The sequence below is a fragment of the Halichoerus grypus genome, chromosome 2 (genome assembly GCF_964656455.1).
Source record: "Halichoerus grypus chromosome 2, mHalGry1.hap1.1, whole genome shotgun sequence".
Classification (NCBI taxonomy): domain Eukaryota; kingdom Metazoa; phylum Chordata; class Mammalia; order Carnivora; family Phocidae; genus Halichoerus; species Halichoerus grypus.
This window is the reverse complement of record NC_135713.1, coordinates 8364657-8390757: the sequence shown is the minus strand read 5'-3', so window position 1 is coordinate 8390757 and position 26101 is coordinate 8364657. Positions and strand designations below refer to the sequence as shown.

The 26101-nt window shown below is 48.3% G+C and overlaps 1 protein-coding gene and 1 long non-coding RNA gene across 8 annotated transcripts in view; one reads left to right on the top strand and one right to left on the bottom strand.

Annotated features, from left to right (window-relative positions):
* The window catches only part of LOC118543609 (uncharacterized), a 57798-nt gene extending 56745 nt beyond the window's left edge, over positions 1-1053 (bottom strand). For 5 of the 6 annotated variants that reach the window (XR_013445484.1, XR_013445487.1, XR_013445486.1 and 2 more), the window contains exon 1: positions 755-1053. This is a non-coding gene — a long non-coding RNA (uncharacterized LOC118543609). The other variant, XR_013445485.1, reaches the window with a different exon arrangement.
* An 86-nt stretch (positions 1054-1139) lies between these two features.
* DAP (death associated protein) overlaps positions 1140-26101 on the top strand; it is a 66426-nt gene continuing 41464 nt past the window's right edge. Inside the window, exons 1-2 of one of the 2 annotated variants that reach the window (XM_036104733.2) lie at positions 1140-1371; positions 11948-12044. In XM_036104733.2, coding sequence (XP_035960626.1) covers positions 1317-1371; positions 11948-12044 — 152 coding nt within the window. In that variant the 5' untranslated portion in view covers positions 1140-1316. The remainder of the gene's footprint in view (positions 1372-11947; positions 12045-26101) is intronic. The other variant, XM_036104737.2, reaches the window with a different exon arrangement.

Genomic DNA, 26101 nt, shown 5'->3' with positions numbered 1-26101 from the left:
CCTATAGGTGACCACTAGAGCAGAGTCCAGAGAAGAAGGCTGGTGCTGAGCCTTAGAATACTCAAATGTTTACAAATCTAGAAAAGAAGCCAACACACCTAACAGATTTCGCAGCCAAGCACCCAGCCAGAACACTGATGTCAAGGCAGGGATGTGGCCTCCCTGAAGCTAAGGAGGGGGACGGTCGTCTAGGTCAAGTGCTGCTGAGAGGTCAAGCAGGATGAGAGTGGAAGAGCGACCACTGGATTGGGCAGCATGGAGGTCATAAGTAACCTTGGCAAAAGAACCTTCCCGGTTTGGGGGCAGCCTCTGTACGGCTGGAGGATCACTAGATGGATTGGACTGGACTGAGGGATGAGAGGGAGTGAGATGCTCAACCTCTTTGATCAGTTGTATTGTCAAAAGTAGATGTAGAGCCAAGAGAGATGGTAGTGTTTCCTTTTCTAAAGACACTGGGCATGTTTGAACGCTAATTCAGCAAGGCGGGATTGATGGCGCAGGAGGGGATATCTGTAATTGCAAAGCGCTTGAGAAAGTGGGAAGGATGCGAACCAGGGCACGAAAGCGAAGGATCAGCTTTGGACAGAATCGAGATCCATCGCGACAAGAAGACAGCACACGGGACACAGACGCAACACAGTCCTAGAACTCTGTCCAGGTCCCTGGCTTCACAGCGCTTTCTCACGGGCAGTACTCCCATTTGCAGCATCTCTTAACAAATCCCTCCAATCCTCGGGCTCCCGATCGGTCCCACCTGGGGGTCTCATTTCCGCACGTGATTAATCTCTCCAAGCGTGAGCTGGACGAGGGCATCTGGCAGACAGGCCGGTCCCCAGACCACCTACATCAGCCCCGGGGGGCGCGCCACCGCCGTCACCGTCCATCTGGCGGTTGGTAGAGGGCGGCCCGGGAAGGTGCCACCCTCCTGCTGGGCCATTTCAACCTCCGCCAGCAACCCTTGCCAGCATCAGCCCCGCCTCCTCTCACCACAAACACCCAGCCCTCGCCTTCCTTCCTCCTCCCGCGCCCCGAGCCACAACTTCCAACGTGGCGCTGCCGACTGCGCAAGCTCACCACACAGCACGCGCGGGGGCCGGAGGGGCGGAGCCAGGCGCAGTGACGACAACGCGCAGCCGCGGGTGGGCGGGACGCGCCACGTCGGCGCGCGCCGGCCGCGCCCCTCCCGGCGGCCGCAGTCACCGCCTCCGTGCGCGGCCCCGCCGCCCCTGCTCCCGCTCGCGCGCTCCTCCAGCCCGGCCCGCGAGCCCGCTGTCTTCGCCGTCGCCGTCCCAGCCCCTCGGACACGCGGTCGCATCATGTCTTCGCCTCCCGAGGGGAAGCTAGAGACGAAAGCCGGACACCCGCCCGCCGGTACTGACTCGTTCTCATTTTCTGTCCTCCCGCGGGGCGCGAGGGCGGGCTCGAACCCAGGGGCGCGGGCGCGGGGCGCGGAGGGGGCGCCGGGGCGCGGGCTCTGGGGGCCGTTCCGGGGCTCTGCAGACTAACTCGGCCCGCGCTGCCGAGACCCCGGACGCGCAGGGTCCGCAACCTCGCAAGCCGGTGGGAGTTGCGTGCAAATCAGAATGACTTGAAGGACCTGCTTGCACAACTTCCCCGGAAAAGTTTGCACCCAGTACTCACTTAGAATGTGCAGATGTCTTAGGAAAACGAGTAGCCGGAACGATTAAAAGTCCATGTTTGTAGTGTCGTGGTGATGATTAATTGTAGGCTGACAGCATTTTATACCGACAAAAGAACCAAAGGAGCGGAAATAATTTTTATCATTAATTACTCACTATGACGTTCCCCATTCGCCCGACTTTCTTTCGCATCCAACTTTTTCTTAAGTGTTTTCTCCGAGAGCTTTTTTTTTTTCCCTTCAAATCCTAAACTTCTGAACCAAGGAAGTTAAATCCAGGAAAGAGTCATCTTTCTTAAAAACAAACAAAAAATACGAATCTAAGCGGGCTTTATGTTCAGACCGCCTTCTTTCCGAGCACAGTTCCCGTTTGTTCTTCCGACTGTGTACGAACCCTGTCGATGTCTGTTTCTCTTCTCCTTTGGAATGACAATCGATCCATATGGAAGGACCCAAGGCCACCGTCGCAGAAACTGAGTCACCTCAGTGTGTGGGCTTCTTTCAGGGTCTTCACTGTACACATTACTGATAAAGTCAGTCTTCCACTAACAGAAGCCTTATCAAAACATGGCTGCTTTTTGGGGCCCGTTTGTGCCCATTCTTGTTATAGGAGAGCCCGGTGATCTCTGTCTGCCATTCCCACTCTAGGGCACTAATTCTCTCCCTCAACAGGGGCAACAAAGCAGTTTTTAAATAAGTTGCATTCCAGAGTAGGTATTATTTTTCACCGGTGAGAGAAGCTCTCAACAAGAAAAGTAACTGGCACTTAGAAGAATAATGGCTAACTGGTGTGTAGGGACTGAAAAGGCATGGGATTTCACAAAACAGCTCCTCTATCATGGAGAATAGGCTTTGGGGCCCTTTGCATTGGTTTAGTTACAAAAAAGGGAGAGAGTACCTCAAAGGGGTTGCTTTTAAAGATAACTTTGACCTTTAGTTCCTACTGCGAGGGATCCGTGTCCAGCTGCCCACTGACCTGGGCAGTTCCGCAGGAAGGAACACCTCCAGTTACACTCATGGTCTTGGACTATGTGGCAGCCGTCTGCCCATGACTCCCCTGTCCCTGGCTATTGAGTGGCATTAAAGCGTATCTGTTGGAATGATACCAAATCAAAGTCGCCGTAATTAAATTGCGTGGAGAGATATCAATATGGAGATTTTTAAGATCAGAGATATAAACTGTACTTATTAACTCCCCAGGAGAAACTTCAGAAAGGGCTCTAATTTTCTTTGAATTGTAAACAGCTAAGCTTTGTGAATTACAAATTAAATAGCTTATTTATGCACCAGGAGCAAGGAACCAACTTATTTGTGCTGGTGAGCAGTGAACTTGGGTTCTAAGTTTTGAGGCCCATCATTTTCCTAGGGCTCAGTTTTCCTATTCTTTTAAATGGGAGGTTTGGGGCAGCTGACCTTCCTGTGGGAAAGGCTCAGGACAGGGCTTCCTTTGCTACTTCTTCAGCTCTGTTCCTTCCATCCATCAGGACCAGTGCCAAAGGGCATTTAATCCCACAGGTAAACTCCTCAAGTGACTTCAGGACAGGTCCTTCAGCCTTTGGGGCCCCAGTCAAGTAGGAGCTACTTAGGGATCTGTCACTGTTATTCTGCATTTTCCAAGACTTGGCCAGAGTTGGAGGAAGGGCCTGGCATCCTGACCCAGGGGTACTGGTTAGAAAGCGGCCTTTTGCTGCTTGAAGTATTTTGCTTCCCAGCAGTGCCCCTCAGTGCATTCCCCAGAGGTTCCAGCAAGAAAGCTCAGGGTGTCCGTGCTTACTCTGGCATGGCCAGAGAGGAGGCAGTTCTGTGGAGTAGATGTTATTAAAAAATAAACGAAAAAAACGACAACCCACTATAATAAAGAATAATCATCAGAGGTAAATCATAAATCAAAATAACAGCCTTAAAAACTTTGGGAACCCTTTCATTAAGTGCTTAAGTTGGGTAACAAAGACTAGTGCTTAAATCCTCAATTGGAAACAATAAAATCCTCTCCCATAACTATCTTCATGTTCTTTTGTGTTTTCTTTTTACTGCTGTCTGAGCCAGGTGCCCCCCTGTGCATTCCCACAGCAACCCGTTTCCTTATTATCACACTTAACTCCACCTATCTGCCTCTCTTCTTACTTCTGGGCTGAGTCTTTTTTTTTTTTTTTTTTTAAAGATTTTATTTATTTGAAAGAGAGAGAGCGCGCGCTTGCGCGGCGCAAGGGGTGGGGCCAGGTGGTAGGAGCAGAGGGAGGGACAAACAGACACTGCGCTCAGTGCGGAGCCCAGTGCAGAGCTCGATCTCACAACCCTGAGATCATGACCTGAGCAAAAACCAAGAGTCGGACGCTCAACTGACTGAGCCACCCAGGCACCCCATTTCTGAGCCAGGTCTTATTGATAGCATTGTCCCCAGGGCCTTGGCCCAGTGCCAGGCACAAAATAATAAATAGCTCCTGAGAGAGTTTCTCCCGAGCCTCTCATCACCTCTCATCCCCCAGAGCATGCGGGATCTGCAACGGCCCTCCACTTCTGAGCCATCTCCAGTGTGTACTAGTCATGCAAAGGGGCTCTCAGCCAGTTCAGGTAGCATCTTAGTAGTGGAAATAGTAACTAACGTGTGCTGAGTGTTACAGCATGCTGGTGTTGCCCTCTACCCTTCTAAATTCATGGCGGATTAACAAGAGAAAAACAAACAAGTTTAGTAACATGTAGGCCTCCTGTATTAGTGGGAGAGATGGAGGGAAACTAAGTAACTCCCTGACGCGGCAGGAGCCACCCGCTTGAATACCAGCTCGAGCTAAAGGCGCTGGCGGCCCCGCCTCACCCTGCAGGGCGCTGTCATCTGGGCCCTTGGTAAAAGTAATGAAGTCTTAATGACTTGAGACCCCTGCACTGCTCTCCACTACAAAGTATCCGTGGAGAAATGGGGTGAGACGGCTTGTTTTATGAGCGTTATTGCAAATACAGATTAGCAAAGTTAGAATTAGCGAGCGAGGTTCTGTTCCATCAAATAGCAGGACCAGCGTGCCAAGGCGGCACAGAGAACATAATTATGAGACACGCTATTACTCATTTCTGCCTATCTTCAGGAGTTTGTGGCGGTGATGTGGATAAAATCTCTCTGTTAAATACATTTTGATGGCCCCGTTCCCCTCCATTTCCCAGGGTAGCCAAAACCATATGTCAGTAAAGTTCTTGTAAAGTGATAGCTCTGAGCGTTACTAATTTTACATATGGTTTTCTTTGAAAAGTAGACTTTCTGTCCCTTCTAGAACTGAGTCCAATGGAAATATAAACACGATTATATTTATTTAAAGTGAAATGGAAAACAGATTACTTTTTTTAGTAATTTGAGGATAATTCAAGTCTCTGTTACATTAATCATTCAAACATGAGTTAAGGATGCATTTAAAAGGTTGTGGGTGATAATTCTCCCTAAATCGTCTCCTGCAGAAAGGTTTTCAGATTATATAGGCCACTCTGTCGCCAGCAATGGAAGACTAATTTGTCTTTTATTGTATTAACTGTTCAGTCACAGATTTGCTAAGCACACCCCTGGTGCCCTCAATCCAGTCACTGACTAACCCTTGAAGAGCACAGGAAAGTCTGCTTTTGCTCCCGACATGCCAAGAAAAAAAGAAAAAAAAGACCCTTCTAGTCACTGCATTTTTTTCAAAAACTCCCTGTCAGGGTGGAACGCAGCATTTCTAAAACATAGTTTGGATTTCACTTCATTCTTCTGTACTTGGTTTCATCCTCTTTCCATTCCAGACGATGCCCCGTGCATTCTTTTGTGGTTTGGGGAATGTTTCCCCTTCCCAACTTAAGAAATCTTTTCATTTATATAGGGAACACTCACTGTTGTTTCAAGTACTGTGTTAGTTACAGTGACATCAAAAGTATAAAGTACTGGGGCGCCTGGGTGGCTCAGTCGTTGGGCGTCTGCCTTCGGCTCAGGTCATGATCCCAGAATTCTGGGATCGAGCCCCGCATCGGGCTCCCTGCGCAGCGGGAAGCCTGCTTCTCCCTCTCCCACTCCCCCTGCTTCTGTTCCCTCTCTCGCTGTGTCTCTCTCTGTCAAATAAATAAAATCTTTAAAAAAAAAAAAGTATAAAGTACTAGTTAGAGTTGCCTTAGTGAGTTCAGTGGTGCTCACTGTTGTTCACAGACAACCCAGAATCTCAGCGGTGGGGCTGAACAAGTGGGGGTCTGTTTCCCTTCCCGGAGAGCCTTCCTACAAGGAACAGTGCAGAGGCCAAGGCCCCCCATCCCATGGCCTGTGCACAGGGGACAGGGAGTGGGGGCTTATGGTGACACCTGGGACTTACGTCTGTCACTGCATCACTTTCCAGTGGCCGCTGTAGGTGAAGCATGATAAACTTAGAGTCTTAAAATAACACAACTTTCCTATTTTATCATTCGGGAGGTGAGAAGTCTGAGATGGGGCCCACCAGGCTGAAATCAAAGTGTCTCCATGGCTCATTCCTTCTGGGAGGGTTCTGCAGAGTCCTTTTTTTTTTTTTTCCCGCCTTTTCCAGAAGAATCTCCTTATTTTAAGGTCAGCTGAGTAGCAACCTTAACTCCCCCTTGCCTGCTAACCCAGCACATCCATGGGTTCCAGGGGACTAGGGTGTAGGCATCTTGGGGGAGGGGAAGATGGATCCTCCTTTTCCCTGCACTTTCGGCAATCAGCTTCCCTAAACTGAAGGATCCCCAAGCGGCTGCCCGCACCCCCTCCTCAGCTTTGGCCCAGTCTGTCCAGCAAGGTCCCCGTCCTGGGCCGGTCACCACTCACTCTGTGCTCTGGATCCCAGCCCGGTGGTAGAATGGACACTGTGGAAGGCGGGCCCGGCCTGTCCAGTTCTGACCAGGGCTCTGTGGCCCCAGCCATCATGTCATGTGTCTGAACCTCCAGTCACCTCTGGAGAGTGACTGGATTGCCCTGTGTCACTTAAGGGCCTTCCCGCATTGGTCTACGATTCTAAGTGCAGGATAGCCGTCTGCCTTCATTCTTCCTCAGCTTTTTAGAGAGAAAACCGTCCGGGGCACAAGCTCAGGAATTGATCAGAGCTCATTATTTAGCACCAGCCATTGCTCCCCGCGCTGCCCACGGACCTGGAAGCCCCTGTCAGGACTGCAGGTGTCTTGGGGGGGCAGGTTCTCCTCGGGGCGGGGGCGGGGGGTAGATCAGCTGGCAGCACCTCTCCCTACTTTCATCCCCTACTTTCCCCTTAACGCAGCCCCACCGCAGACCCACGAGCCCCCGCAGACAGGAGGTTCTTCTTCACTTGCCGGCGGGTTCTCCCTCCCCTCTCCTGGAGAGCTGTCTCTCCGAGCTGCCACGGACCCTGTTCCTTAGCCCCATCCCCACCTAATCTCCCAGACCCGGGGTGGGGGAGATGTCCTCAGCTGCCTCCCCAGTACTCCTCACCTGGCGAAGTCTGACCACGGAGGAGGCCTCCTCCCCTCCCTTTACCCCGTAGGCAGGAAGCCGCTCTGCAAAGAGCTTTGAATGTCAAACTCACTTTCTCCGTCTCCTGGGTGGCACAGTAACCAGAGCCTGCCCTGGGCCGTCACTTTGTGTTCCTCTGAGAAGCAGTGATGCTCTCTTGTTTCCTGGAAGGTCCAAGCAAAGAAGGACCTGCAGGGTGTGATCAAGGGTACAGGCTGCCAGGGCCAGATCCAGCTCTGGGCCTGCTGGCCTCCCCCTCTTCACCCCTCGGGATCCACTCCATTGGGTTACTCTAAGGTGGGATGTCATGTGGCCAGTGGTGAGAAAGAGCTCTGCACACAGTGATGGTGAAGAAGAGCAAAGTTGAAGCATTACCCAGGATCTGTGATTTTCCAGAAGCTTCCATACTTAGATGGCGATGTACCGACGACAGTCCTAGGGATGCTTAGCTGACCACATCAGTGGAACACTTGCCAGGTGCCGGGCCCGGTGGGAGGCCTTTCACATGTGCTAACTCATTGAGTCCTCGGTGAACCCCTGGCGGGGAGAGCGCTGTCCCCCTTTCTTCACAGAGGGAGCACCCTGAGGCACAGAGGGTGCCAGCAATGTGCCCAGACATGCACGCGTGCGCGCGCACACACAGAAAGACACATACACAGTACACGTACACGCACGCGCGAGCAGTTGGGGCTGGGACTCGAGCCCAGAGATCTGGCTCCAGGACCCACATCACTGTGGTCCATACAGCACTTCTACTAATACTAAATACAGTATTTGGTATTCTTCTCAGTTCTGAGCTCTCCTTTGAGTAACAACCACTACACCAACAATCCGAGTCCTTGTTTTTTCTAATGTCTCGTAAAAATACTTCCATTTGCAAATAATTCTGCAAAGATTTCTGCAGAAACAACTCTGCCTTTGTATTTTTCACAAACGAAGAGTCCTCGTGACAGGGGTAAAACAATCGCAATAAATATGTGCCATCATAATGTTTTGGCAGTATTGCAAGTTCAAATGAACCTGTCTCGGCGTTGAGTTATTACTGTTCTTGCCACTTTTTACTGCTGCATTAATCACCACACACACTTTGAGGGATTGATGAAGTTAATTGTTTTTATAAACCGAATTGAATGAAGCGCTAATGGGAGGTGACTGAGCCTTGACGTGTGTACTTCAACGGAGGGGTGGCCGGGCTTTGGGCTCGATTATTTCAAATGTCACCTTGACCTTCATCATCAGTCTTCTTTGTAGTTAGTGACACAGCCCTTTTCCCTTCAGTCCCTTTACAGAGCATACGTGTGAGTTATCATTTTAATGTTTGATGTCTGCCAAGTTGAAATGATTCAGACATCCTTTTTTAAACAGGCATGGGTATTCATCTGCTCAGGCTGCTGTAACAAAATCCCCCAGACTGGGGGTTTAAACCACAGAAATTTCTGTTCTCGCAGTTCTAGAGGCTGGAGGTCTCAGATCAGGGTGCCCGCAGGTCTGGTTTCTTCTGAGGCCTTTCTCCTTGGCTGCAGACCTCCTGCCTTCTTGTTGCGTCCTCCTTCGACTTCCTGTGGCGGCATCCCTCCTGTCTCTTCCTCTTTTTACAAGGACACCAGCCCTGTTGGCTCAAGACCTGCCTTCACAGCCTCATTTTAACTTCATCCAGTCTTTAAACACCGTGTCTGCAAATACAGTCACAGTCTGAGGTTATAGGGGTGAGGGTTTCAACCCATGAGCTTGGGGGACACAACTCGGGCCATAGCAGCACCTCTGACGAGTTTCTAATGGATGTGCACTAAGGGTGGGATGGATGGGGAGGAAATGAATTAAAAAAAAAACCAAACAAACATGTAGGGGAACAATTTTTCCAGCCTCCTCCTTTGGCCAAAAATATGCTTACATTTCAATAGAGTAGAAAATTATCTTAACATAACTACAGAATTTTATTTCCGTTTCTATTTCTTAAGGTTTGACTGAGACTACCCAGCCTGGAATATCTTGATAAGCCACCTGCAATGGTGTTTTTGTTCTTTCTTTTTGAAAAAATCTGAGCCCAAGGGGAGGAAAATCCCTAGGAACCACACCCGAAGAAACTGAAATTCAGCACTGTTAGCACAAGTCTCGGGCCCACGTGAGGCAGGGAGTGACCTGGTTTCTCTTCCTCTTCATGTAAAGACACCAGTAGATTGGATTAGGGCCCACCCCCACTGGTCTCATTTAACAACAGACAGCTGGGGGCTTAGAGGCCAAGCCTGTGGAGCAAGGGTGGGGGGACAAGAAATTCTCCCTAAGAATTTGTCAACGCAGGACTGCCTTTACACGGGCTGTGAGTTCCAATTTATACCGTTTGGCAGTTCCTGTTCTGAGAAATCGGACGTAAAAAGGATTTCCGGGTGCCTATACTCCTGGTTTGACAGAAGTATGTCCAGCATCTTTCCAAAGGGAGGCTGCCTACACCCCAGGCCCCAGAGGATCCCCACAGACAAAGCCTTACTGAAGAAAAGCTCATAATCTGCAGTCACTGCAACGAGAGAGAGACGCAGCAGACAAAAGCAAGCAGTGGGATTAGACTCCCAAGGACCTCAGATCATAAAATAATCAAATGTACAACTACAAAACAAGTGTGCCTAAAATGATTAAATATAGAAAAGAATTAAAACCATGAAGAATGAATAAGACCCTATCAAATAAAGACTGGGTGAATTTGACAGGGAAATAAAAGCTCTAGAAATGGAAAATAAAATGATTGAAATAAAAATCAATAGATGGGATAAAAAGCAGATTTTTGGAAGAATTACTAAACAGGATTATATATCCTCCTTTCCAAAGCAGAACGTCCCCTTGAGAAGAATTAGTGGTGGCAGCAGATGCATCATTATACAGAGTCCTTTATCTTACCTGCCCTCTGCCTTGGATTCTTCCAGCAGCCTGCTGCCAGGGACTGTTGGCCAGGCAGCGGGCACGGTCAGCTTCTTGAAGGCAGGGGCCCACAAACTCTCCCTGGGACATTGAAAACTAATAACCTCGAAGTGTGAGAGCCTGGGGGCGTTTTTCACATTCTCCCTCCTTTCGCATCAGAAGGAGACTTGTCCTGGACTTTTCTTAATGCAGCAGGGTCCACCCAAATTTGTCACAGCAGAGGACGTGGCCTGACAGGTTGGCAGTCTGTGTGATCAGAGCCCCATCTCCAAACACCATACAGGGGAAGGGTTTTGACAGCTTCTCTTTTTTTTTTTTTTAAGAAAACATTATATTTATTATAAATATTCAGCATCTCGACAGCTTCTCTTATTTAAAGATCTTAGGATGCAGCTCTTAACCCCTTTCTGCGGAGGAAGCAGTAAGGCTTGAGGGGCTAAATAGTCCAACACCCTATAGCTGAGGACATGTTGTAGCTTACCGACCCCAAAGCCCATGCTGGTGACAGCCACGTGAGGCTGGCTTTTTGGATAAGGCCAGCATTCCCAAACTCTAGTGTGGAACACCGAAGTCCTGAAGGATGATAACCAGCATTACTGGGGGGGGGGGGGAGTTGTGGGGTCAAATGAATTTGGGAAAGATGGTACACTCTGTGCCCCTCATAAAGCTTACAATGCATGCTAAAGGCCAAGAAAATCTGTCTTAGGGAAACCCACTTAATGTGTTCAACCCCGCATTTCCCACACTAAGAGATCCTGGAATCCCCATTTGGGCATGGGGGGGCGTGGATTTGGTTTGTTTTCTTGCAGAGCAGTATTAACATATTAGCCATTGAGGAAACACATCAAACCACAATAAGATAACATTTCACTCCCACTGCGATGGCCATAACTTATTACACAATAGTACGCGTTGGCAAGCATGGGGAGAAATTGGAACGCTCCAACTGGTTGGAATGCAAAATGGTGCCGTGGCTTTGAAAGCCATTTGGCAGCTCCTCAAAAGGATATACAGAGAGTTACCGTGTAACCCAGCTCTCCCACTCCTAGTGTATACCCAAGGAAGTGAAGGTACACGTCCATGTATCCACATAAAAACTTGTACACAAGTTGTTCACAGCTGCCTTATGCATGATAGTCAGAACGTGGAAACGGCCTAAGTGTCCACCCACAGATGAAGGGATAAATAAAATGTGGTCTGTCCGTGCAGTAGAATATCATTCAGCCATAAAAAAGGAACGAAGGCCTGACCCGGGCTGCCACCTGGGTAAACCTTGGAAACATGCGCGTGAAAGAAGGGGGTCAAGTACGCAGAACAGGCAAGCCCGGAAGAGGGGTTGCTGTGAGCTGGGGGAGGGGGTTGGGGAGTGACCCTTCACGGGGTTGGGGTTTCTGTCTGAGGTCATGACCGTGGGCTTGAACTGACTGTGGCGACGATTACCCAGCCCTGAGTACATTCAAAACTGTTGCATTGCACTCTCTACATGGGTGACTCGTACTGTATGTGAATTATATGTCAGTAAGGGCATTTTTAAAAGTTAACACGTGCCAACACAGAGGCTTCCCAACACAGTTTGGGAAAGGCTACCACAGATGTCACTGGCTGCTGCCTGAGTGGGCTCTGGGACTGTCCTGTGTGCCCCGGGGCTGTATCACCCCATCAAAAGCATCATCGGTGTTTGAGAAAATGTCACAGGGCGGGGACTAAGGGGGACCCGGTTGCATCAGGGACCTAAAGCAAGCAGCCTTGGAAGGTTTCTACGTGGGTCTGGAGTAAAAGATCGCGTCCACTGCCACGTCCTACCGAATGCCCTGAAAGAGCAGGAACCTCTGTGGTTCATCCTTGTTGATGCCAGGTTATCTGGACTAGCTCGCGGCTGTGGGGCTGCCGAAAGCTTTCGAGCTAGTTCCCCTGGTCCACTGCCAGGTTGATCACACCCCCTTCTGTTTTCATTTTAGTGAAAGCTGGTGGAATGCGCATCGTGCAGAAACACCCGCATTCGGGAGACACCAAAGAAGAGAAAGACAAGGACGACCAGGAATGGGAGAGCCCCAGGTGAGAATGCCGGCGGGTCTCGGGCTTGTTCCGCGGGCAGCCGTGACTTGGTTAAACGTTAACGCGTTTGTTCTCTGCTCCGGGCTTCTGATAACCCCTCGCTGCGTGAGGCCCTGCGCTGTGTGTTTTTCCTTTCCTAATGAGTGAGGCTCTGTAACCACCACCCCCACGACGGGAGAAGCCGGGCAGCGCACCTGCCGTCCATCTGTGTTCAGTGGCCTCGTCTTCCGTGACAATACTGAAATCACCTTGAGACCTTCGAACATACCATTCTAGTTGATTCTCTGGGGTGGGCCTGGCATCTTGCAGCCGAGAGAGGGAACTACTGATTTAAAGCTGTCCACACACATCTGGACTCTTCCATTCCACAGCCAAATCCAAACCAGCAAGGCCATGGCCTTATGAGAGCGCAGGTGTCCTTAAGTGACATCTCCCCTCGTCCCCAACAGCTCATCTACTGGAAGTACCCCCAGCTTTGTTTACTCCCTGTTGTCCTCGGACCTTCTGATGCTGGGTTTGGGTCCAGAACCTCCGTACAAATCCATTTCCTGCCACCCCGTCATAGGTAAACATGCGCTACAAATGCATACACCTTACATATCCACAGCCCTCTGTCTGAGCTTGCCCGTGTGGGAGAAAGTGTCCACCGAGCTTTCTGCCTTGCACCTTGTCCCCGGAGAGTGTCTCCGCCAGAGGAGGAAGCTAAGTGCCAGAAGGGTGTGGAAAACAGCTAACCTGTGTCTCTGGACCGGGGGCATTATTTTGTTTCAGTCCAATAACCCTGAGTAGTAGGTGGTGGTGTCTGCCGATTTTCGCATGGGAAACTAAAGTCCACAGAGGCCATAAACTTGCTCACGCCATGCGCCCTGTTGGACCCAGGTTTAAATTCCTGATCCATTAACTCGCAGGGCGAGTTATAAATATTATATATAAATATAATTATTTATAAATATTTATTTATTTATTCCATTTATTTCTCCCTCTGGAAGAGTAGCTCCCGAGAGCATGCGTCCCCTAAAAGGACATGTGTGTCCCTGTATGTATGTACCACTGAGCGTTTTCTGTAGAACCTTGTAGAGTGTAAGTTATGGTGCGGTCACCTGAGGGGCAAACACAATTGGGGGCAAAGTCTTTTCTGAGTGATTATTGCCTGTTTAAAATCATGAGATCTGCAACGTAGTAGTTGGGCCCAAGTTCTGGTTTTATTTTATTTTTATTTTTTTTAAAGATTTTATTTTATTTATTTATTTGAGCGAGCACAAGAGGGGGTAGGGTCAGAGGGAGAAGTAGACTCCCCGCCAAGCAGGGAGCCTGATGCGGGACTCGATCCCGGGACTCCAGGATCATGACCTGAGCCGAAGGCAGTCGCTTAACCAACTGAGCCACCCAGGCGTCCCCAAGTTCTGGTTTTAAAAGAAGGTGGCAGTTGAGAGAAAATTCTAGAATTACTTTTCTCACTGGCTTTTTTCACACAGCTGTGTTTGGAACAGAACAGCATCTGTCACTCTCCTAGAGGTCCACAGTCCTGTATCTTGGGGCCCAGTTTGTTTCAGAATTGAGACATTTTGGGGGGTTTTATGAGAATAAAGCAGCACACATTCCATACAGCGCCCATGGCAGGGCCTTGGGCATCATATCCGAATCCGTGTATGATATTCACACCAAGGGAGGTAAGTTCTTTACATTTACAGGCGTGGGTCAGTTCAGGCTGACTTTTGCCTCCATACAGGGTATAAGGAAACTTTCCGTTTTTAGAAAATTCTTGAACTCAGTATCAAGTATAAGAGGGTGTGGGCCTGTGTCACTCACTCCCTCTACTAGAGAACCTGGGAGGTCCCGTCTGTGGATCCCGTTGTTCCGTCGGGAGAAAGAAGGTGGGAGAGAAAGCCTTGCCTGGGGAGTTAATAGAACATGTCTTCTGTGTGACTTGAAGTAGAGTAAGGTACAAAGAGCTGTTTCCCTGTGAAACACAGTGTCAGTACAGTGAGAGTAGATCATTTATTAGCATGTTTAGAAATAAAGACAAAACAGCCCACTCATTTTCTTTCTATTGATTTTTTTTCATGAGGTGAAATACAACCTTTATCAAAGACATGCAATTTGAATAAATACGCCAGAAGATGAATGATTGCAAGACAAAGGAGCAAGCCCAGCACTCTAGATTTTAGCATCTTACTCACCTCAAAGATTTGTTCTCTGTGGAACCCAGAATTTTGAAGCGGGCTGACTGCAGAGTAGGGTTTGCATAACCCGTGAGCAAGGGTTTGTTTTTTTTTCCCTGCAGCCAAGTTGCTGTAATGTGTTCCTTACGAGTGTGTCAGCTCCTGTGTTCTTGACTTCAGCTTTGCTCTTGACCACTGTGGGTTAGACCACTAGACACGCCATTGACAGATGGGGTAAGCCCCTGAGCAGTCCGAAGCTGCCGACAAACATTGCCAGCACGTCTCCTTCCAGACCCCGGCACCAGGCCTGGTACTCTTGTGTAAGAAATGGCTCCCACCAGGGTGCCCTCCTCGTCCATCCGGTAGGCTGACTGAATAATCCTAGCTAACTGTCCTTGACAGTATTCTAGAGTGCGGTACATCTGGTCCCGTTCTCTGTGCTCTGTCTGTATTAAATCACTGGATCCTGGTACCTACTCCATTTGTTGTCATCGCTGACATCGCATTCAGAGTTGGTTATTAATTATTATCCCCATTCCAGATTACTACTCCCTCTTCAACAGCTCAGAAAGGTTCAGTGACTTTTCCAAGGTCACACAGCAAATGAGTGGCAGAGCCAGCATTCCAGTGGAGCCCAGAGTCCTCACTGTTAACCCCGAGGCTGCGTTTACCAAGGGAGCACTTGGTTTGTACCAGGCACTTACTAAGTTTTTCACATCGGGTTCAAAGTTCACGCCACCTACAGGTTGGTATCACTGTGCCCATTATAGAGATGAAGAAACCGAAGCTTAGGGAGGTTATCTGGCCCAATGATATGTAGCCAGTTAGTGGCCAGGCCAGGATTCAGCCCCGATTCTGTCTTGACTTGGAGACTCATGCCCCTAACAGGCTATAGAATCCCCTGACGTGACACAAAATAGAGAGAATATATTGACAGGTGTAGAATGTAAATCCAGATCAAATATTTATCAATAAAATTAAATATTTATCAAATAAACTTGTTGATTCTGGATCACCCATAACCTTTTCCATATTCCTCAAGCCTGTGAGTCTACCTGTGCAGCTTTGCTGTCAGTAGGTGGTATGATTATCATTTTACAAGGTTTCGGAGGACTGGGCATATAAAAAGGCCTGCTTATTTGCAGAATTTGCCAAATATTTCATTACTCTCTTGGAAATGTCATGGCATGTGACTTCACCATCCACATTACCCTAATCCTAAAGTTTTATTATTTTTCATGTTTTGATCCAAGTGTCCTCTGGATATAAAAATAAGTGTAGAGTCTCAGATGCCAATTTCCTCCTTAGGTCCACATTTGCAAAACTCTTTGCTTTCTTTCCCAGATTTTTATAACTGGCTTTACGTTTACTGACTCATCTCTGGTGGCTTCCTTCCTCATTAGTCTAAAATCAAATCCTGATTACAGAGAAAATGAGCAACGAGAGCATTATTATGAGACAAAACAAAAAAAACAACTTTTACTCAGAATTATTTTTTCCTGCAAATATTATTGCTACTTAATTTTCCAGATATTTACAAATAATTTCCTAGGCTGCCAAGTTGTTTTGAGATGCTATATTTTAAAAAGGAGGAAGAAAAGGAAGTACAAGAAATTTGAAAGTGTTACCCAAGAATTCCTGTCAAGCTGAGCGCTAGTTACCTGTGGCTCTTCATCTCCAAGAAGAAGAATAGGCTTCGTTATTATTAGCCAGTACTTTCCTGAGTGGCTGCTAGATGGTGTGCACTGGGGCTGGTGGGAAAGCAGTGGAAAGAAGGGGGAGATAGGGATGGAGTGACAAGGATGCAGAGTGCACAGCCCTTCTTGAGTGTGGCTCTTTTCAGCTCTGACTTAGAACCTCACCTGCCGGGGTATGTGGGTGGCTCAGTCGGTTAAGTGTCTGCCTTCAGCTCAGGTCATGATCCCAGGGTCCTGGGATGGAGCCCCACATCGGGCTCCCTGCTCAGCAGAGAGTCTGCTCCTCCCTCTCCCTCCTCCCCTGGCTGTGCTCTCTCTCTCTCTAGCTCACTCTCTGTCAAATAAATAAATAAAATCTTAAAAAAAAAAAAAAAAAAGAACCTCACATACCCAAGAAGTAAACAGACAATTCAAATTATCCAGCATGTGGGAGAGACCCAAAATGGACTCTGAACAGTAACGAATGAACTTAATTGTAATACAAGTGATTACTATAACCCATTGTAAGGACCGGGGGAGAAAACAACTTACCCAAATAATTTTGGAAAACAGTATGTTGACCAGATACTCTTAAGACTAAAAACAAAAACTGTCCGCGGGTGCCTGGGTGGCTCAGTTGGTTAAGCGACTGCCTTCGGCTCAGGTCATGATCCTGGAGTCCCTGGATCGAGTCCCGCATCGGGCTCCCTGCTTGGCGGAGAGTCTGCTTCTCCCTCTGACCCTAACCCCTCTCATATGCTCTCTCTCATTCTCTCTCTCTCAAATAAATAAATAAAATCTTTAAAAAAAAAAAAAAAAAAAGACAAAAACTGTCCAAAAATGCTGTACTCCAGTTAGCAGATGTGTTTCTTACAGGGGTTTGGGTTAACAATTCTGAAATTGCGTTGTGTGTATAGTAGGGTTGAACAAATATGTAAATGGGTGGTGGATAATGAGAGCCAAGTTTCTCGCCGTCAGAAAGAGTTTACAGCTAGAAAGGAGGAAGACTGAAATGAGCTTTTGGTGTTGAATCGGAATCAGAGGTATTTGCATGAACTCGGTTTTAAATGGCGGATAGATGGATAGTAGATACGTGCAGACGTGTACCTAGGTGCAGAGATAAAGGTAGACGGGGGGCTGGCGCGCATACCTGTACTCCCTTGCTGTGGTCACTGAGAGAGCCTAAAGCCGTGAGGACTGACACCCATGTAACCATGAGCATCCCTAGAGCCCAGATCTTTGTTTCTAAACACTTCCCTCCCCACCCCCACCCCCCGCTTCAAGGGAACCAGGGTTCCTTGCAGAAGTGGCAAATTCCAGGGCCGGGGCAGGAAAGTCCTAGATGAGCCTGGAACACCTTGTAGTGCTGAACATGAGGAAGTGTGCTATAAAGGATGGGGCTTGTCAGAACAACACAGAAGCCAACCCAAAGGAGCTCCTAATGGCCAAAGCTGGAGCAATTTGCAACAAAATGATAGTATTGGATTATAACCCATAGAGTAAAATAAACATTCATGAGTGCATCCTGATATAAGTAATTGAATGTATGAATGAGGAGAAGGGACAGCTCTTTGCAGAAGAATTTTAATTAATAGGGGCACCTGGGTGGCTCCGTTGGCTAAGCATCTGCCTTCAGCTCAGGTCCTGATCCTGGGGTCCTGGGATGGAGCCCCACATCGGGCTCCCTGCTCCGCGGGAAGTCTGCTTCTCCCTCTCCCTCTGCCACTTCGTCTGCTTGTGTTCTCTCTCTCACTCTCTCTCTGTCAAATAAATAAAAATAAAATCTTTCTTTAAAAAGAATTGTAATTAATAATTAATAAAAGAGAATTAGAGGGGCACCTGGGTGGCTCAGTCGGTTAAGCATCTGCCTTCAGCTCAGGTCATGATCTCGGGGTCCTGGGATCAAGCCCTAAATCAGGCTCCCTGCTCAGTGGGGAATCTGCTTCTCCCTCTCCCTCTGCCCTTTCCCCCCACTCGTTCTCTCTCTCTCTCAAATAAATAAAATCTTTAAAAAAGAGAGAAATAGAATATCACCAACAGGCAAACAGCTCAGTAACTGTTGCAGACAAGATCCACTGATGGATGCTGTGAAGAGTGGGTGAAAGTCAGGAGAAACAGGTATTTGCATGGTCTCCAAGTTTCTCCCCCAGTATCTTTATTAATTAAACAAGGAGTATCTTTACAGTGGAGACCATGAAAGGACACTTGTTGCAGTATAAAAGCTGAAATAAGAAAGCAGAACACCATCTTGTTTGACCTCCTGTGGGAACCTACACATCAGTGACCAATTTCTCGTTGCCCTGCGCATGTCTGTGGACCACCACAGACCTGCCGCGTGCACCTGCTTCTCGTCAGGACTGCACCTGCTACTTTCAGCATTCACCGATAACCCTGGCCTGAAACAGCTACTGCTGTATGGATGCTGTATTATTATAGGGCCACCATGACAAATAGCATAAACTGGGTGGCTAAAATAACTCAAATGTAGTGCGTCACCGTTCTGGAGGCTGAAAGTCCAAGACCGAGGTGTCACCAAGGTTGGTTCCCCCGAGGCTATGAGGGAGGACCCATTCCACGCTCCCTCCAGGCTTCTGGTGGTTTGCTGGCGATCCTTGGCTCGTAGATGACTCACCTCAATCTGTCTCCACGGTGCTGTCCCTGTGTCTGTTGACATCATCTTCTCTCTGTGTATATCTGTCTCTGGGTCCAAGATGCCCCTTTTTGTAGGGATATCAGTCATTGGATCAGGGCTTACCCTACTGATTTCGTTTTAATTCAATTACTTCTAGAAAAGCCCTATTTCCTAGAAAGGTCAATTCTGAAGTACTGGGGTTAGGATTTTACTTATCCTTTTGGGGGAAAGCAATTCAGTCCCAACAGATGCCAAATGACAACCTGTGGCCATGTTTAATGGTTCTCTCACTTGAAGTGAATTCTTAAGAAATAAAAATTTAAGGGGCGCCTGGGTGGCTCAGTCGGTTGGGCGTCTGCCTTCGGCTCAGGTCGTGATCCTGCGGTCCTGGGATCGAGCCCCACATTGGGCTCCCTGCTCAGCAGGGAGGCTGCTTCTCCCTCTCCTGCTCCCCCTGATTGTACTCTCTCTCTCTGTCAAATAAAGAAAGAAAATCTTTAAAAAAAAAAAAAAAAAACAGTTGGGCGCCTGGGTGGCTCAGTTGGTTAAGCAGCTGCCTTCGGCTCAGGTCATGATCCTGGAGTCCCGGGATCGAGTCCCACATCGGGCTCCCTGCTCGGCGGGGGGTCTGCTTCTTCCTCTGACCCTCTTCCCGCTCGTGCTCTCTGTCTCTCATTCTCTCTCTCTCAAATAAATAAATAAAATCTTTAAAAAAAACAAAAAACAAAAATTTAAAACTCTGGAGTTAAGAGATGGCACAATCTATATACCTTTTTTTTTCTGTAAGCCATTATCTATGTGCTTGAACTTTAGTTAAACCATGTGATGAACCAATTTCAACATCATCCTTACTTTCCAAGATCATCTTTTCTGTCCAGGCTAGTTGCCAGCCGCCTTTTAGAAGGGATGTGTCCTTTCCCCTGAGATGTGTGGAGATGCCGGTGGGCTAGGGGTGCTGAGTGCCCACCAGCTACCAACACCTGTTCTGGGCCCCGTGCCCTGTGTTGGTGGGCGGGGCCCATCACCCGGATGCTGGGGTGCAGTGGGCCACAGACCCCTGCCCTGGACCCAAGGCCAAGTGTTGATGTGGTGGAGCATCAAATGACATGGAATGTCCTTGGGAACGGGCTAAGTGGTTGTCACCTGCTTACGGATAGATGCCTCCGCCAGGGAGAGCCAGTTCTGAAGGCACCGTGAGAGCCTAGAATAGAAAGCCTGAGAGGCATGATGTCATGGTGGCGGGAACAGCGGGGAAGGGCCCTGACTGTCTTGGTAAGGAAAATGGGGGAGACTCTAGGCGCCGTCGGCCACCTCTCTCTGTCAGGTTTGCCCACATGAGACTCGTAGATCAGTGTTCTCAGCCTGCAGGCAGCATGGGGCATTGATGAAGGGCTCGCATTTGCACACCAGCAAGGGAGGGATGAAAGCGATCATTCTGCCGGTGGCGGCTTGGGCAGCAGAAAGCTGGCGGAGCAGGGGCCAGTCCCCACATCCCTGCAGACTGCAGCCTGTCCTGATGTCCGCCCTTTTCTCGCCCTCCCTCCATGGAGGCTCGGAAGAGCCCACGCTCACGTCTCCCAGGTTAGAGCAGGCAGAACGCCTTTGGGCTGGCTGCCTCCTGTAAGAAGCAGTGTGTTCATGTCCTAGGGCTCCCCGAACGAGGTACCACAAACAGAAACATTCTCTCACAGTTCTAGAGGCCAGACGTTCGAGAGGAAGGCATCAGCAGGGCCGTGCCCCCTCGGAAGCAGTAGGGACGGATCTATTCCAGGCCTCTCCCAGCACCTGGTAGTTCCTTAGCTGGTGGCAGCATGACTGTGATCTTCATGTGGCATTCCCCCAGCGTCCCCCCTTTTGTGAGGACACCAGTCCTATTGGATTAGGGACCCATCCTAGTCATTGTAACTAATTACACCTGCAATAACCCCATTTCCAAATAAGGTCACATTTTGGGGTACTGAGAGTCAGGACTTTAACTTAAAAATTTTAGGGGGACACAGTTCAACCCGTAGTAAGCAACAGCACCTCATGCCACCGGGCATCAATTGACAGCGCCCAGCTTCACGGACATGCCAACAATAACGGCAGCATAATAATTTATTAAGCATGACGATGACAGGGCGAATGTCTCTTGTCTCCGTGCCAGCATGCAGCGTGGCCTGGGTTGAGCACTGCAGCGGATTGCCTACCCAGCCGAGCCGATGCTCTGTACCAGGGATGTGGGCCCCAAACGTTGGTCACACAACCCATCAATTTAAAAATTGTTTTGGGCCTGCACCCCCAGTATGTGTATATTCATTTTTAAATTTATACATGGGTACTATGCTACTGTTACATAAATTATAGACTGGATCCAAAATGAATATTCGTGTATTAGATAAATAAGCAATATGTTCAATGTCTTGCTAATCATTGTGACTTTGTATTAACGTTAGCTAATATCTCAAGGTCCAAATACCCTTGAGGTGAGCTTTCTCATTAGTGATTCAGGATGTAAATCTAAATTTCTAATGGCCTTCTTGGTGATATCAGAGTTTGTGGGGGAGGGCCACATCTTGTCACATCTGATTAGATCGTTGGTGTCTGTAACGTGGTTCCTGAGGCACTTACACTAGGAGAAGGGTGAGCCCTTCTCTGTTATTACTTTCCACTTGGGCTTGTTGGGTAGTTCTGCCCCTGGAGTTCTTTTGTGAGGATCTTTTTAAGCCATCACGTTAAGTCCATTTTGTAAAAGTTAGGTTAAATTCATTCCTAATACATTTGAGCACAGTTCTGGGTGCGTGGATGTATCGAGGCTGAAACGAGAGAATTGAATTCGTTACCCTGTTAACCAGTGTCCCGTATATTGGAAGACATTAGAAGCAGCTGAAGGGGCACAGGGCACGTGGGAGGTGCCCCCGCTCCTTCCTCCGGAGCCCTGAGGACCGTGAGGCCCCGAGACAGACAAGCAGAACAGCCACATAGTAAATAGTGCTAAAGCTTAATTCATTTTGTTTGGGTTTTTTTCAGACAAAAAATAAACATAAATTGAATAGATGTACATGTTTATCTCATTTCCCTGACAACACTGAGGCCCTGTGTTAAGCACAAAGGATGGCCTTTGTCACTGATGGGTTAGGGGTGGCCCCCGTACCAGTTTTCCTGTTATGTGTGGCATAAATGAAACATTTCCTCCAAAGGCTGCAGCTTTGTGCATGTTAGGGTGATTGATCGGAAGGCAGCTATGTACATTAGGAAGTTTTTCCCAGAATCGCCCAACGAACACAGAGCACGATGTGTGTGACCCAGACACTTTGTGTCCTAGAACTCACGGGTATTAGCATCGCCAGGAACTGGGTCTCTGAGTCCTCTTTTCATGTAGATGGGCACCAGCGGAACGCTTGAGTCTGGCAGGTAGTGAATCAAAGGCTCCCTGCTCTGCCAAGGGAGGGAGCATATGGGCATCCATATGTCACAGGAGCTTGGCTGGACTCCTTCAGTTTGGGGATGAGAAGGAAAGTGCTGAAGGCCCGGCTTTCCTCCAGCGCCTGGTGCTGCTGGTGATCGGCTTGTAGGCGATGCTTACACCGCGTCTGGTTCTCTAGCGGATGCAGAAACCAGGTGTGATGGATTAGCTTCTGAGCGCCCTGTTCCTGCCCCCTCCCCCTGCACAGGCCTCCAGCCTCCTTACAAGACTGTCACGCTCCCCTCCATGCTGGGAGAGCTCTTTTTTATCAGATGGAAGGAGGGAAGCAAGGAGATGGAGCCATCAGTTTTTCCCCCCAGACACTGCTCTGTGCTTCTGCACTGGATCAGCCTCTTTTGTTTTTATGGTGTTACTCAAGGGTTGCAATATTTATCAGGAGTGTTTTCTTATTACATAAACATATGAATGGAATTTAAATCAACTCTGCAGTGCTTGGATTTTATAGAAATATGTAATAATAACTTCATAGAATAAGGCTACATATAAGAATAACTACGTGGAAACAAGAGGCCTTTATTGAGTTTATTACAATTATGCCTAAAATTTTTAAACCTTCTATTTAAATAAACTCTGTTGACTTCAACTGTCTCAAATCCCTAGCACTCAGAAAATACTTCGGTGAGTCAGTAATAAACAGCTTAGACTTTGATTCTTTAAAGGCAAAATAGTTCATCAACTTTATTAACTTGATTACTTCTTATTTCCTAGCTAGAGAAAGAGATCAATGAGGTAAGGTCAGTGTGGAGGAGGAACATTCTTTATTCTTGTGGACATCTTCCGTTGGGCCCTTAGCTCCCTCCAGGCAGGATATTTACTTTGGTTTTTAGATGTGTGCAAGCTCTAAGGCAGGGCTGCAGGCATTAATGTAAAATGAATGTGGACTGGAGTCATGGGGATGGTGTTCTCATCAGGAAATTCTCAGAAAATCATCAGAGTTAGAGCTGGACGTGACCTGATAGGTCACCTAATCTAGGGAAGTTGTCAGATTTTACTAAAGATCTATAAGGGTCTAGATACCAACAGCAAAACATCTATAGGATAGAGACCCCCAAAGTTTTTTATGTTAAAAAGAAGCCCCTGCCAACTTCTGGGTGTATCTCCAAGAGAATTGAAAGCAGGGTCTCGAGATATTTGCACACCCAGGTTCACAACAGCACTACTCCCAATATCCAACAAGTGAAAGCAACCCAAATGTCCATCGACGGATGAATGGATAAACAAAATCCATACAGTGGAATACTATGCAATCTTTAAAAAGGACGAAAGTCCTGTCACATACTACAACATGAATGAACCTTGAGGACATAATGCTAAGTGAAATAAGCCAGTCACAAAAACAAAAATTCGTAGACAAAACTGTGTGATTCCACTTACACGAGGTGTCCAAAGCAGTCAGATTCATAGAGATAGTAAAGACAGCGGGCTGCAGGGGCAGAGGGAAGGAGGAAAAAGGGAGTTGTTTGATGGGTGTAGAGTTTTAGTTCTGGAAGATGAAAAGGTTCTGGAGATCTGTTTCACAGCAGTGTAGATACACTGAACACTATGGAACTATATACCTAAGAATGGCTAAGATGGTAAATTTTATGATGTATGTTTTTTTACCACAATAAAAATATTTTTTTAAAGAACAAACAAAACATATAGACCTCACTGCTATGGTGGCTCCTCAGAAGGTTAAACATGGCTGTACCATATGACCCAGCAGTTCTCCCGCTGGGTATGTATACCCCAAGAGAATTGAAAACAGGTGTGCAAACAGAAGCTTATACATGAAGGTTCATCACATCATTATTTACAAGAGTCAAAAAGTAGAAACAACCCAGATGTCCACCAAATGATGAATGGATAAAGAAAACATGGCATATCCATACTGTGGAATATTATTCAGCCATAAAGAAGAACAAAGTGCTAACACATGTTACAACATTGGCTGAACCTTGAAAGCATGATGCTAACTGAAAGAAGCCAGACACAAAAGGCCACAGATTCTATGATTCCATCCATTTATATGAAATGTCCAGAATAAGCAAATCCCAAGAGACAGAAGCAGATTCCTGGTGGCCAGGGGCTGGGGAGCGGAGGGGGCAAGAGGAAGTGACTGCTTAATGGGTATGGGCTTTCTTTTGGGGATGGTGAATGTGTTCTGAAATTAGGAAGGAGTAATGGCATGACATAGTCAGTGTATCAAAAGAACCACTGAATTGTACTTCAAAATGGTTAAAATGGTGAATTTTGTAATATGTGAATGTTGTCTTGCTTAAAAAAATAGCCCCCATGCATGAAAGGTTGGGAACCAGGACGTAATCCAACTCCCACATTTTCTTAGCTGGGAACGTGGAGAAGGGACAAGCCAAGGGGCCCTCAGGAGGGCCATGCCTGCGATACACGGGGGACACCAGGATGCTTCGGGGGAGCTGGGGAGAGAGGCATTCGTGGGATGCTTTCCCCTGCAAGCAGCAACAAATCCAGCTCAGACTGGATTGGGCAGCAAGAGCACAGGTGATCTCCTGTGAAGAGTGCCTGGGTAGGGTTGGCTGCAAGTGAGAGGGGTCCTCCGGGCTCTTCTACGCCCCATCTCATTGCCCGGCCTTCCTCCTGGAGTAGAGTCCCCCACAGGTGGGCGGTGGGTTGTCCAGAGTAGGTCCAGCCTTCACATCCAGACACGTGCTATCCAGAGGAAGAAACAGACATCTCTTGTAGAGTCTCTTTTTAGGAGCAGAAAAGCTTTGCCAGAAGCCCTCTAGCAAACTCCTTGGTCAGAACGGGATCATGCTACTCTCCCTAACTCAAGCACTGCTGAGATGGTCCCAGACGGAGGGTTTGCGGCAGTGTGGATTTTGAGAAGACGGTACCCGAGGCCACGTGGGCCAGACGGAAGCTGGTCCAGGATGTCCCCTAGAGCCACATGGACAAACAGGTGTCCAGGTCTACACAGAAGAGGAGGGAAGTCCAGGGAAGCCGGCAGAGCCTGAGGTCAGAACCTCAGCCTAGAGCTGGAGAACAAGTTCAGGGACCACAGCACAGGCAGCAGGGTCCTAGGCCAACGAGGCTGGTGGCAGGAGGTCAGAGCTAGGCCCAGGGTCTGAGTGAGGACCAGCACCCAGCCGGTCCCAAGGGCTGTCAATAGAGCCCCCTCTTAAAGCCACATCCAGTCCCCAGAGCTTGTGTCTTTGGACCCAGAAGTTGACACAAGTCGTGGTCATACACATTTAGAATAAAACCTGTGGGATTTGTGAATAAGACCAAATCTGAAAGGTTAATCCCTACAGCACCGTCAGAACTAACCAAAGGACACTGGCTAAATTACTAGAATGGCACCGTCCCCCAGTCTTCTAGTAGATTTCTATGAGACAGAGTTTTTGTGCCCCAGTCATTTTTCAAAATGGCAGCCGTGAGCTGATATCCCAGTGCACACGCATCCAAGTAGTCCACTTTCCCGCTGGGGGCCGCTCATTTATTTACAGGTGTCATTCACTCGACACCTGTAAGTACCTACTATGTGCCAGGTGCCCTTCCCCATGGTTGGAGCACGTTAGTGAACAAGACAAAACCCCTCTTCTCAAGTGGGGGCGCCAGGCGATTTGCACCGTGTTGTGTGTGGAGCTATAGCAGGTGGAGTCAGCAGTCCTGGGAAGAAAAACAAAGCAGGAGGGCCTCGAGGGTCCCTCATCCCCTAGGAAAACTGCACATGGAGGACAGCTCAGGGGAATGTTCTCAGCCCTCTCAGAATGAATGGGCTTGAGGCGTTCACAGGGAGGAGAGAGGACGTGGAGATCAACACTGTGTCACCATCACAGGACAGGGCTGCTCAGACTGTTCCCGTGAGCCCACGAGTGGGTCTGAGCTCACTTAGTCCCCTGCTGGTCGCCAAGATACCAGGCACTGTTGACATGGAGTCGCTGCCAAGATGGGTTTTCTGCTGAGAGGAAGCCAGAATAGGATCTTCATGGAAATTGCTTCAAGAATTTATGGTCAAGCCTGAGATTAAGGCTTTTGCAAATAAGGCACAATGGTGGGCTGTTTGGTGTCCTGGCTGAAAGGCGGCTGTCTGTGGCCTCCCTGGCTTTCTACAAAGTACAGCCTTCTCTGGGAGAACTGCATAGCACTGGAGAAAAAAGTGT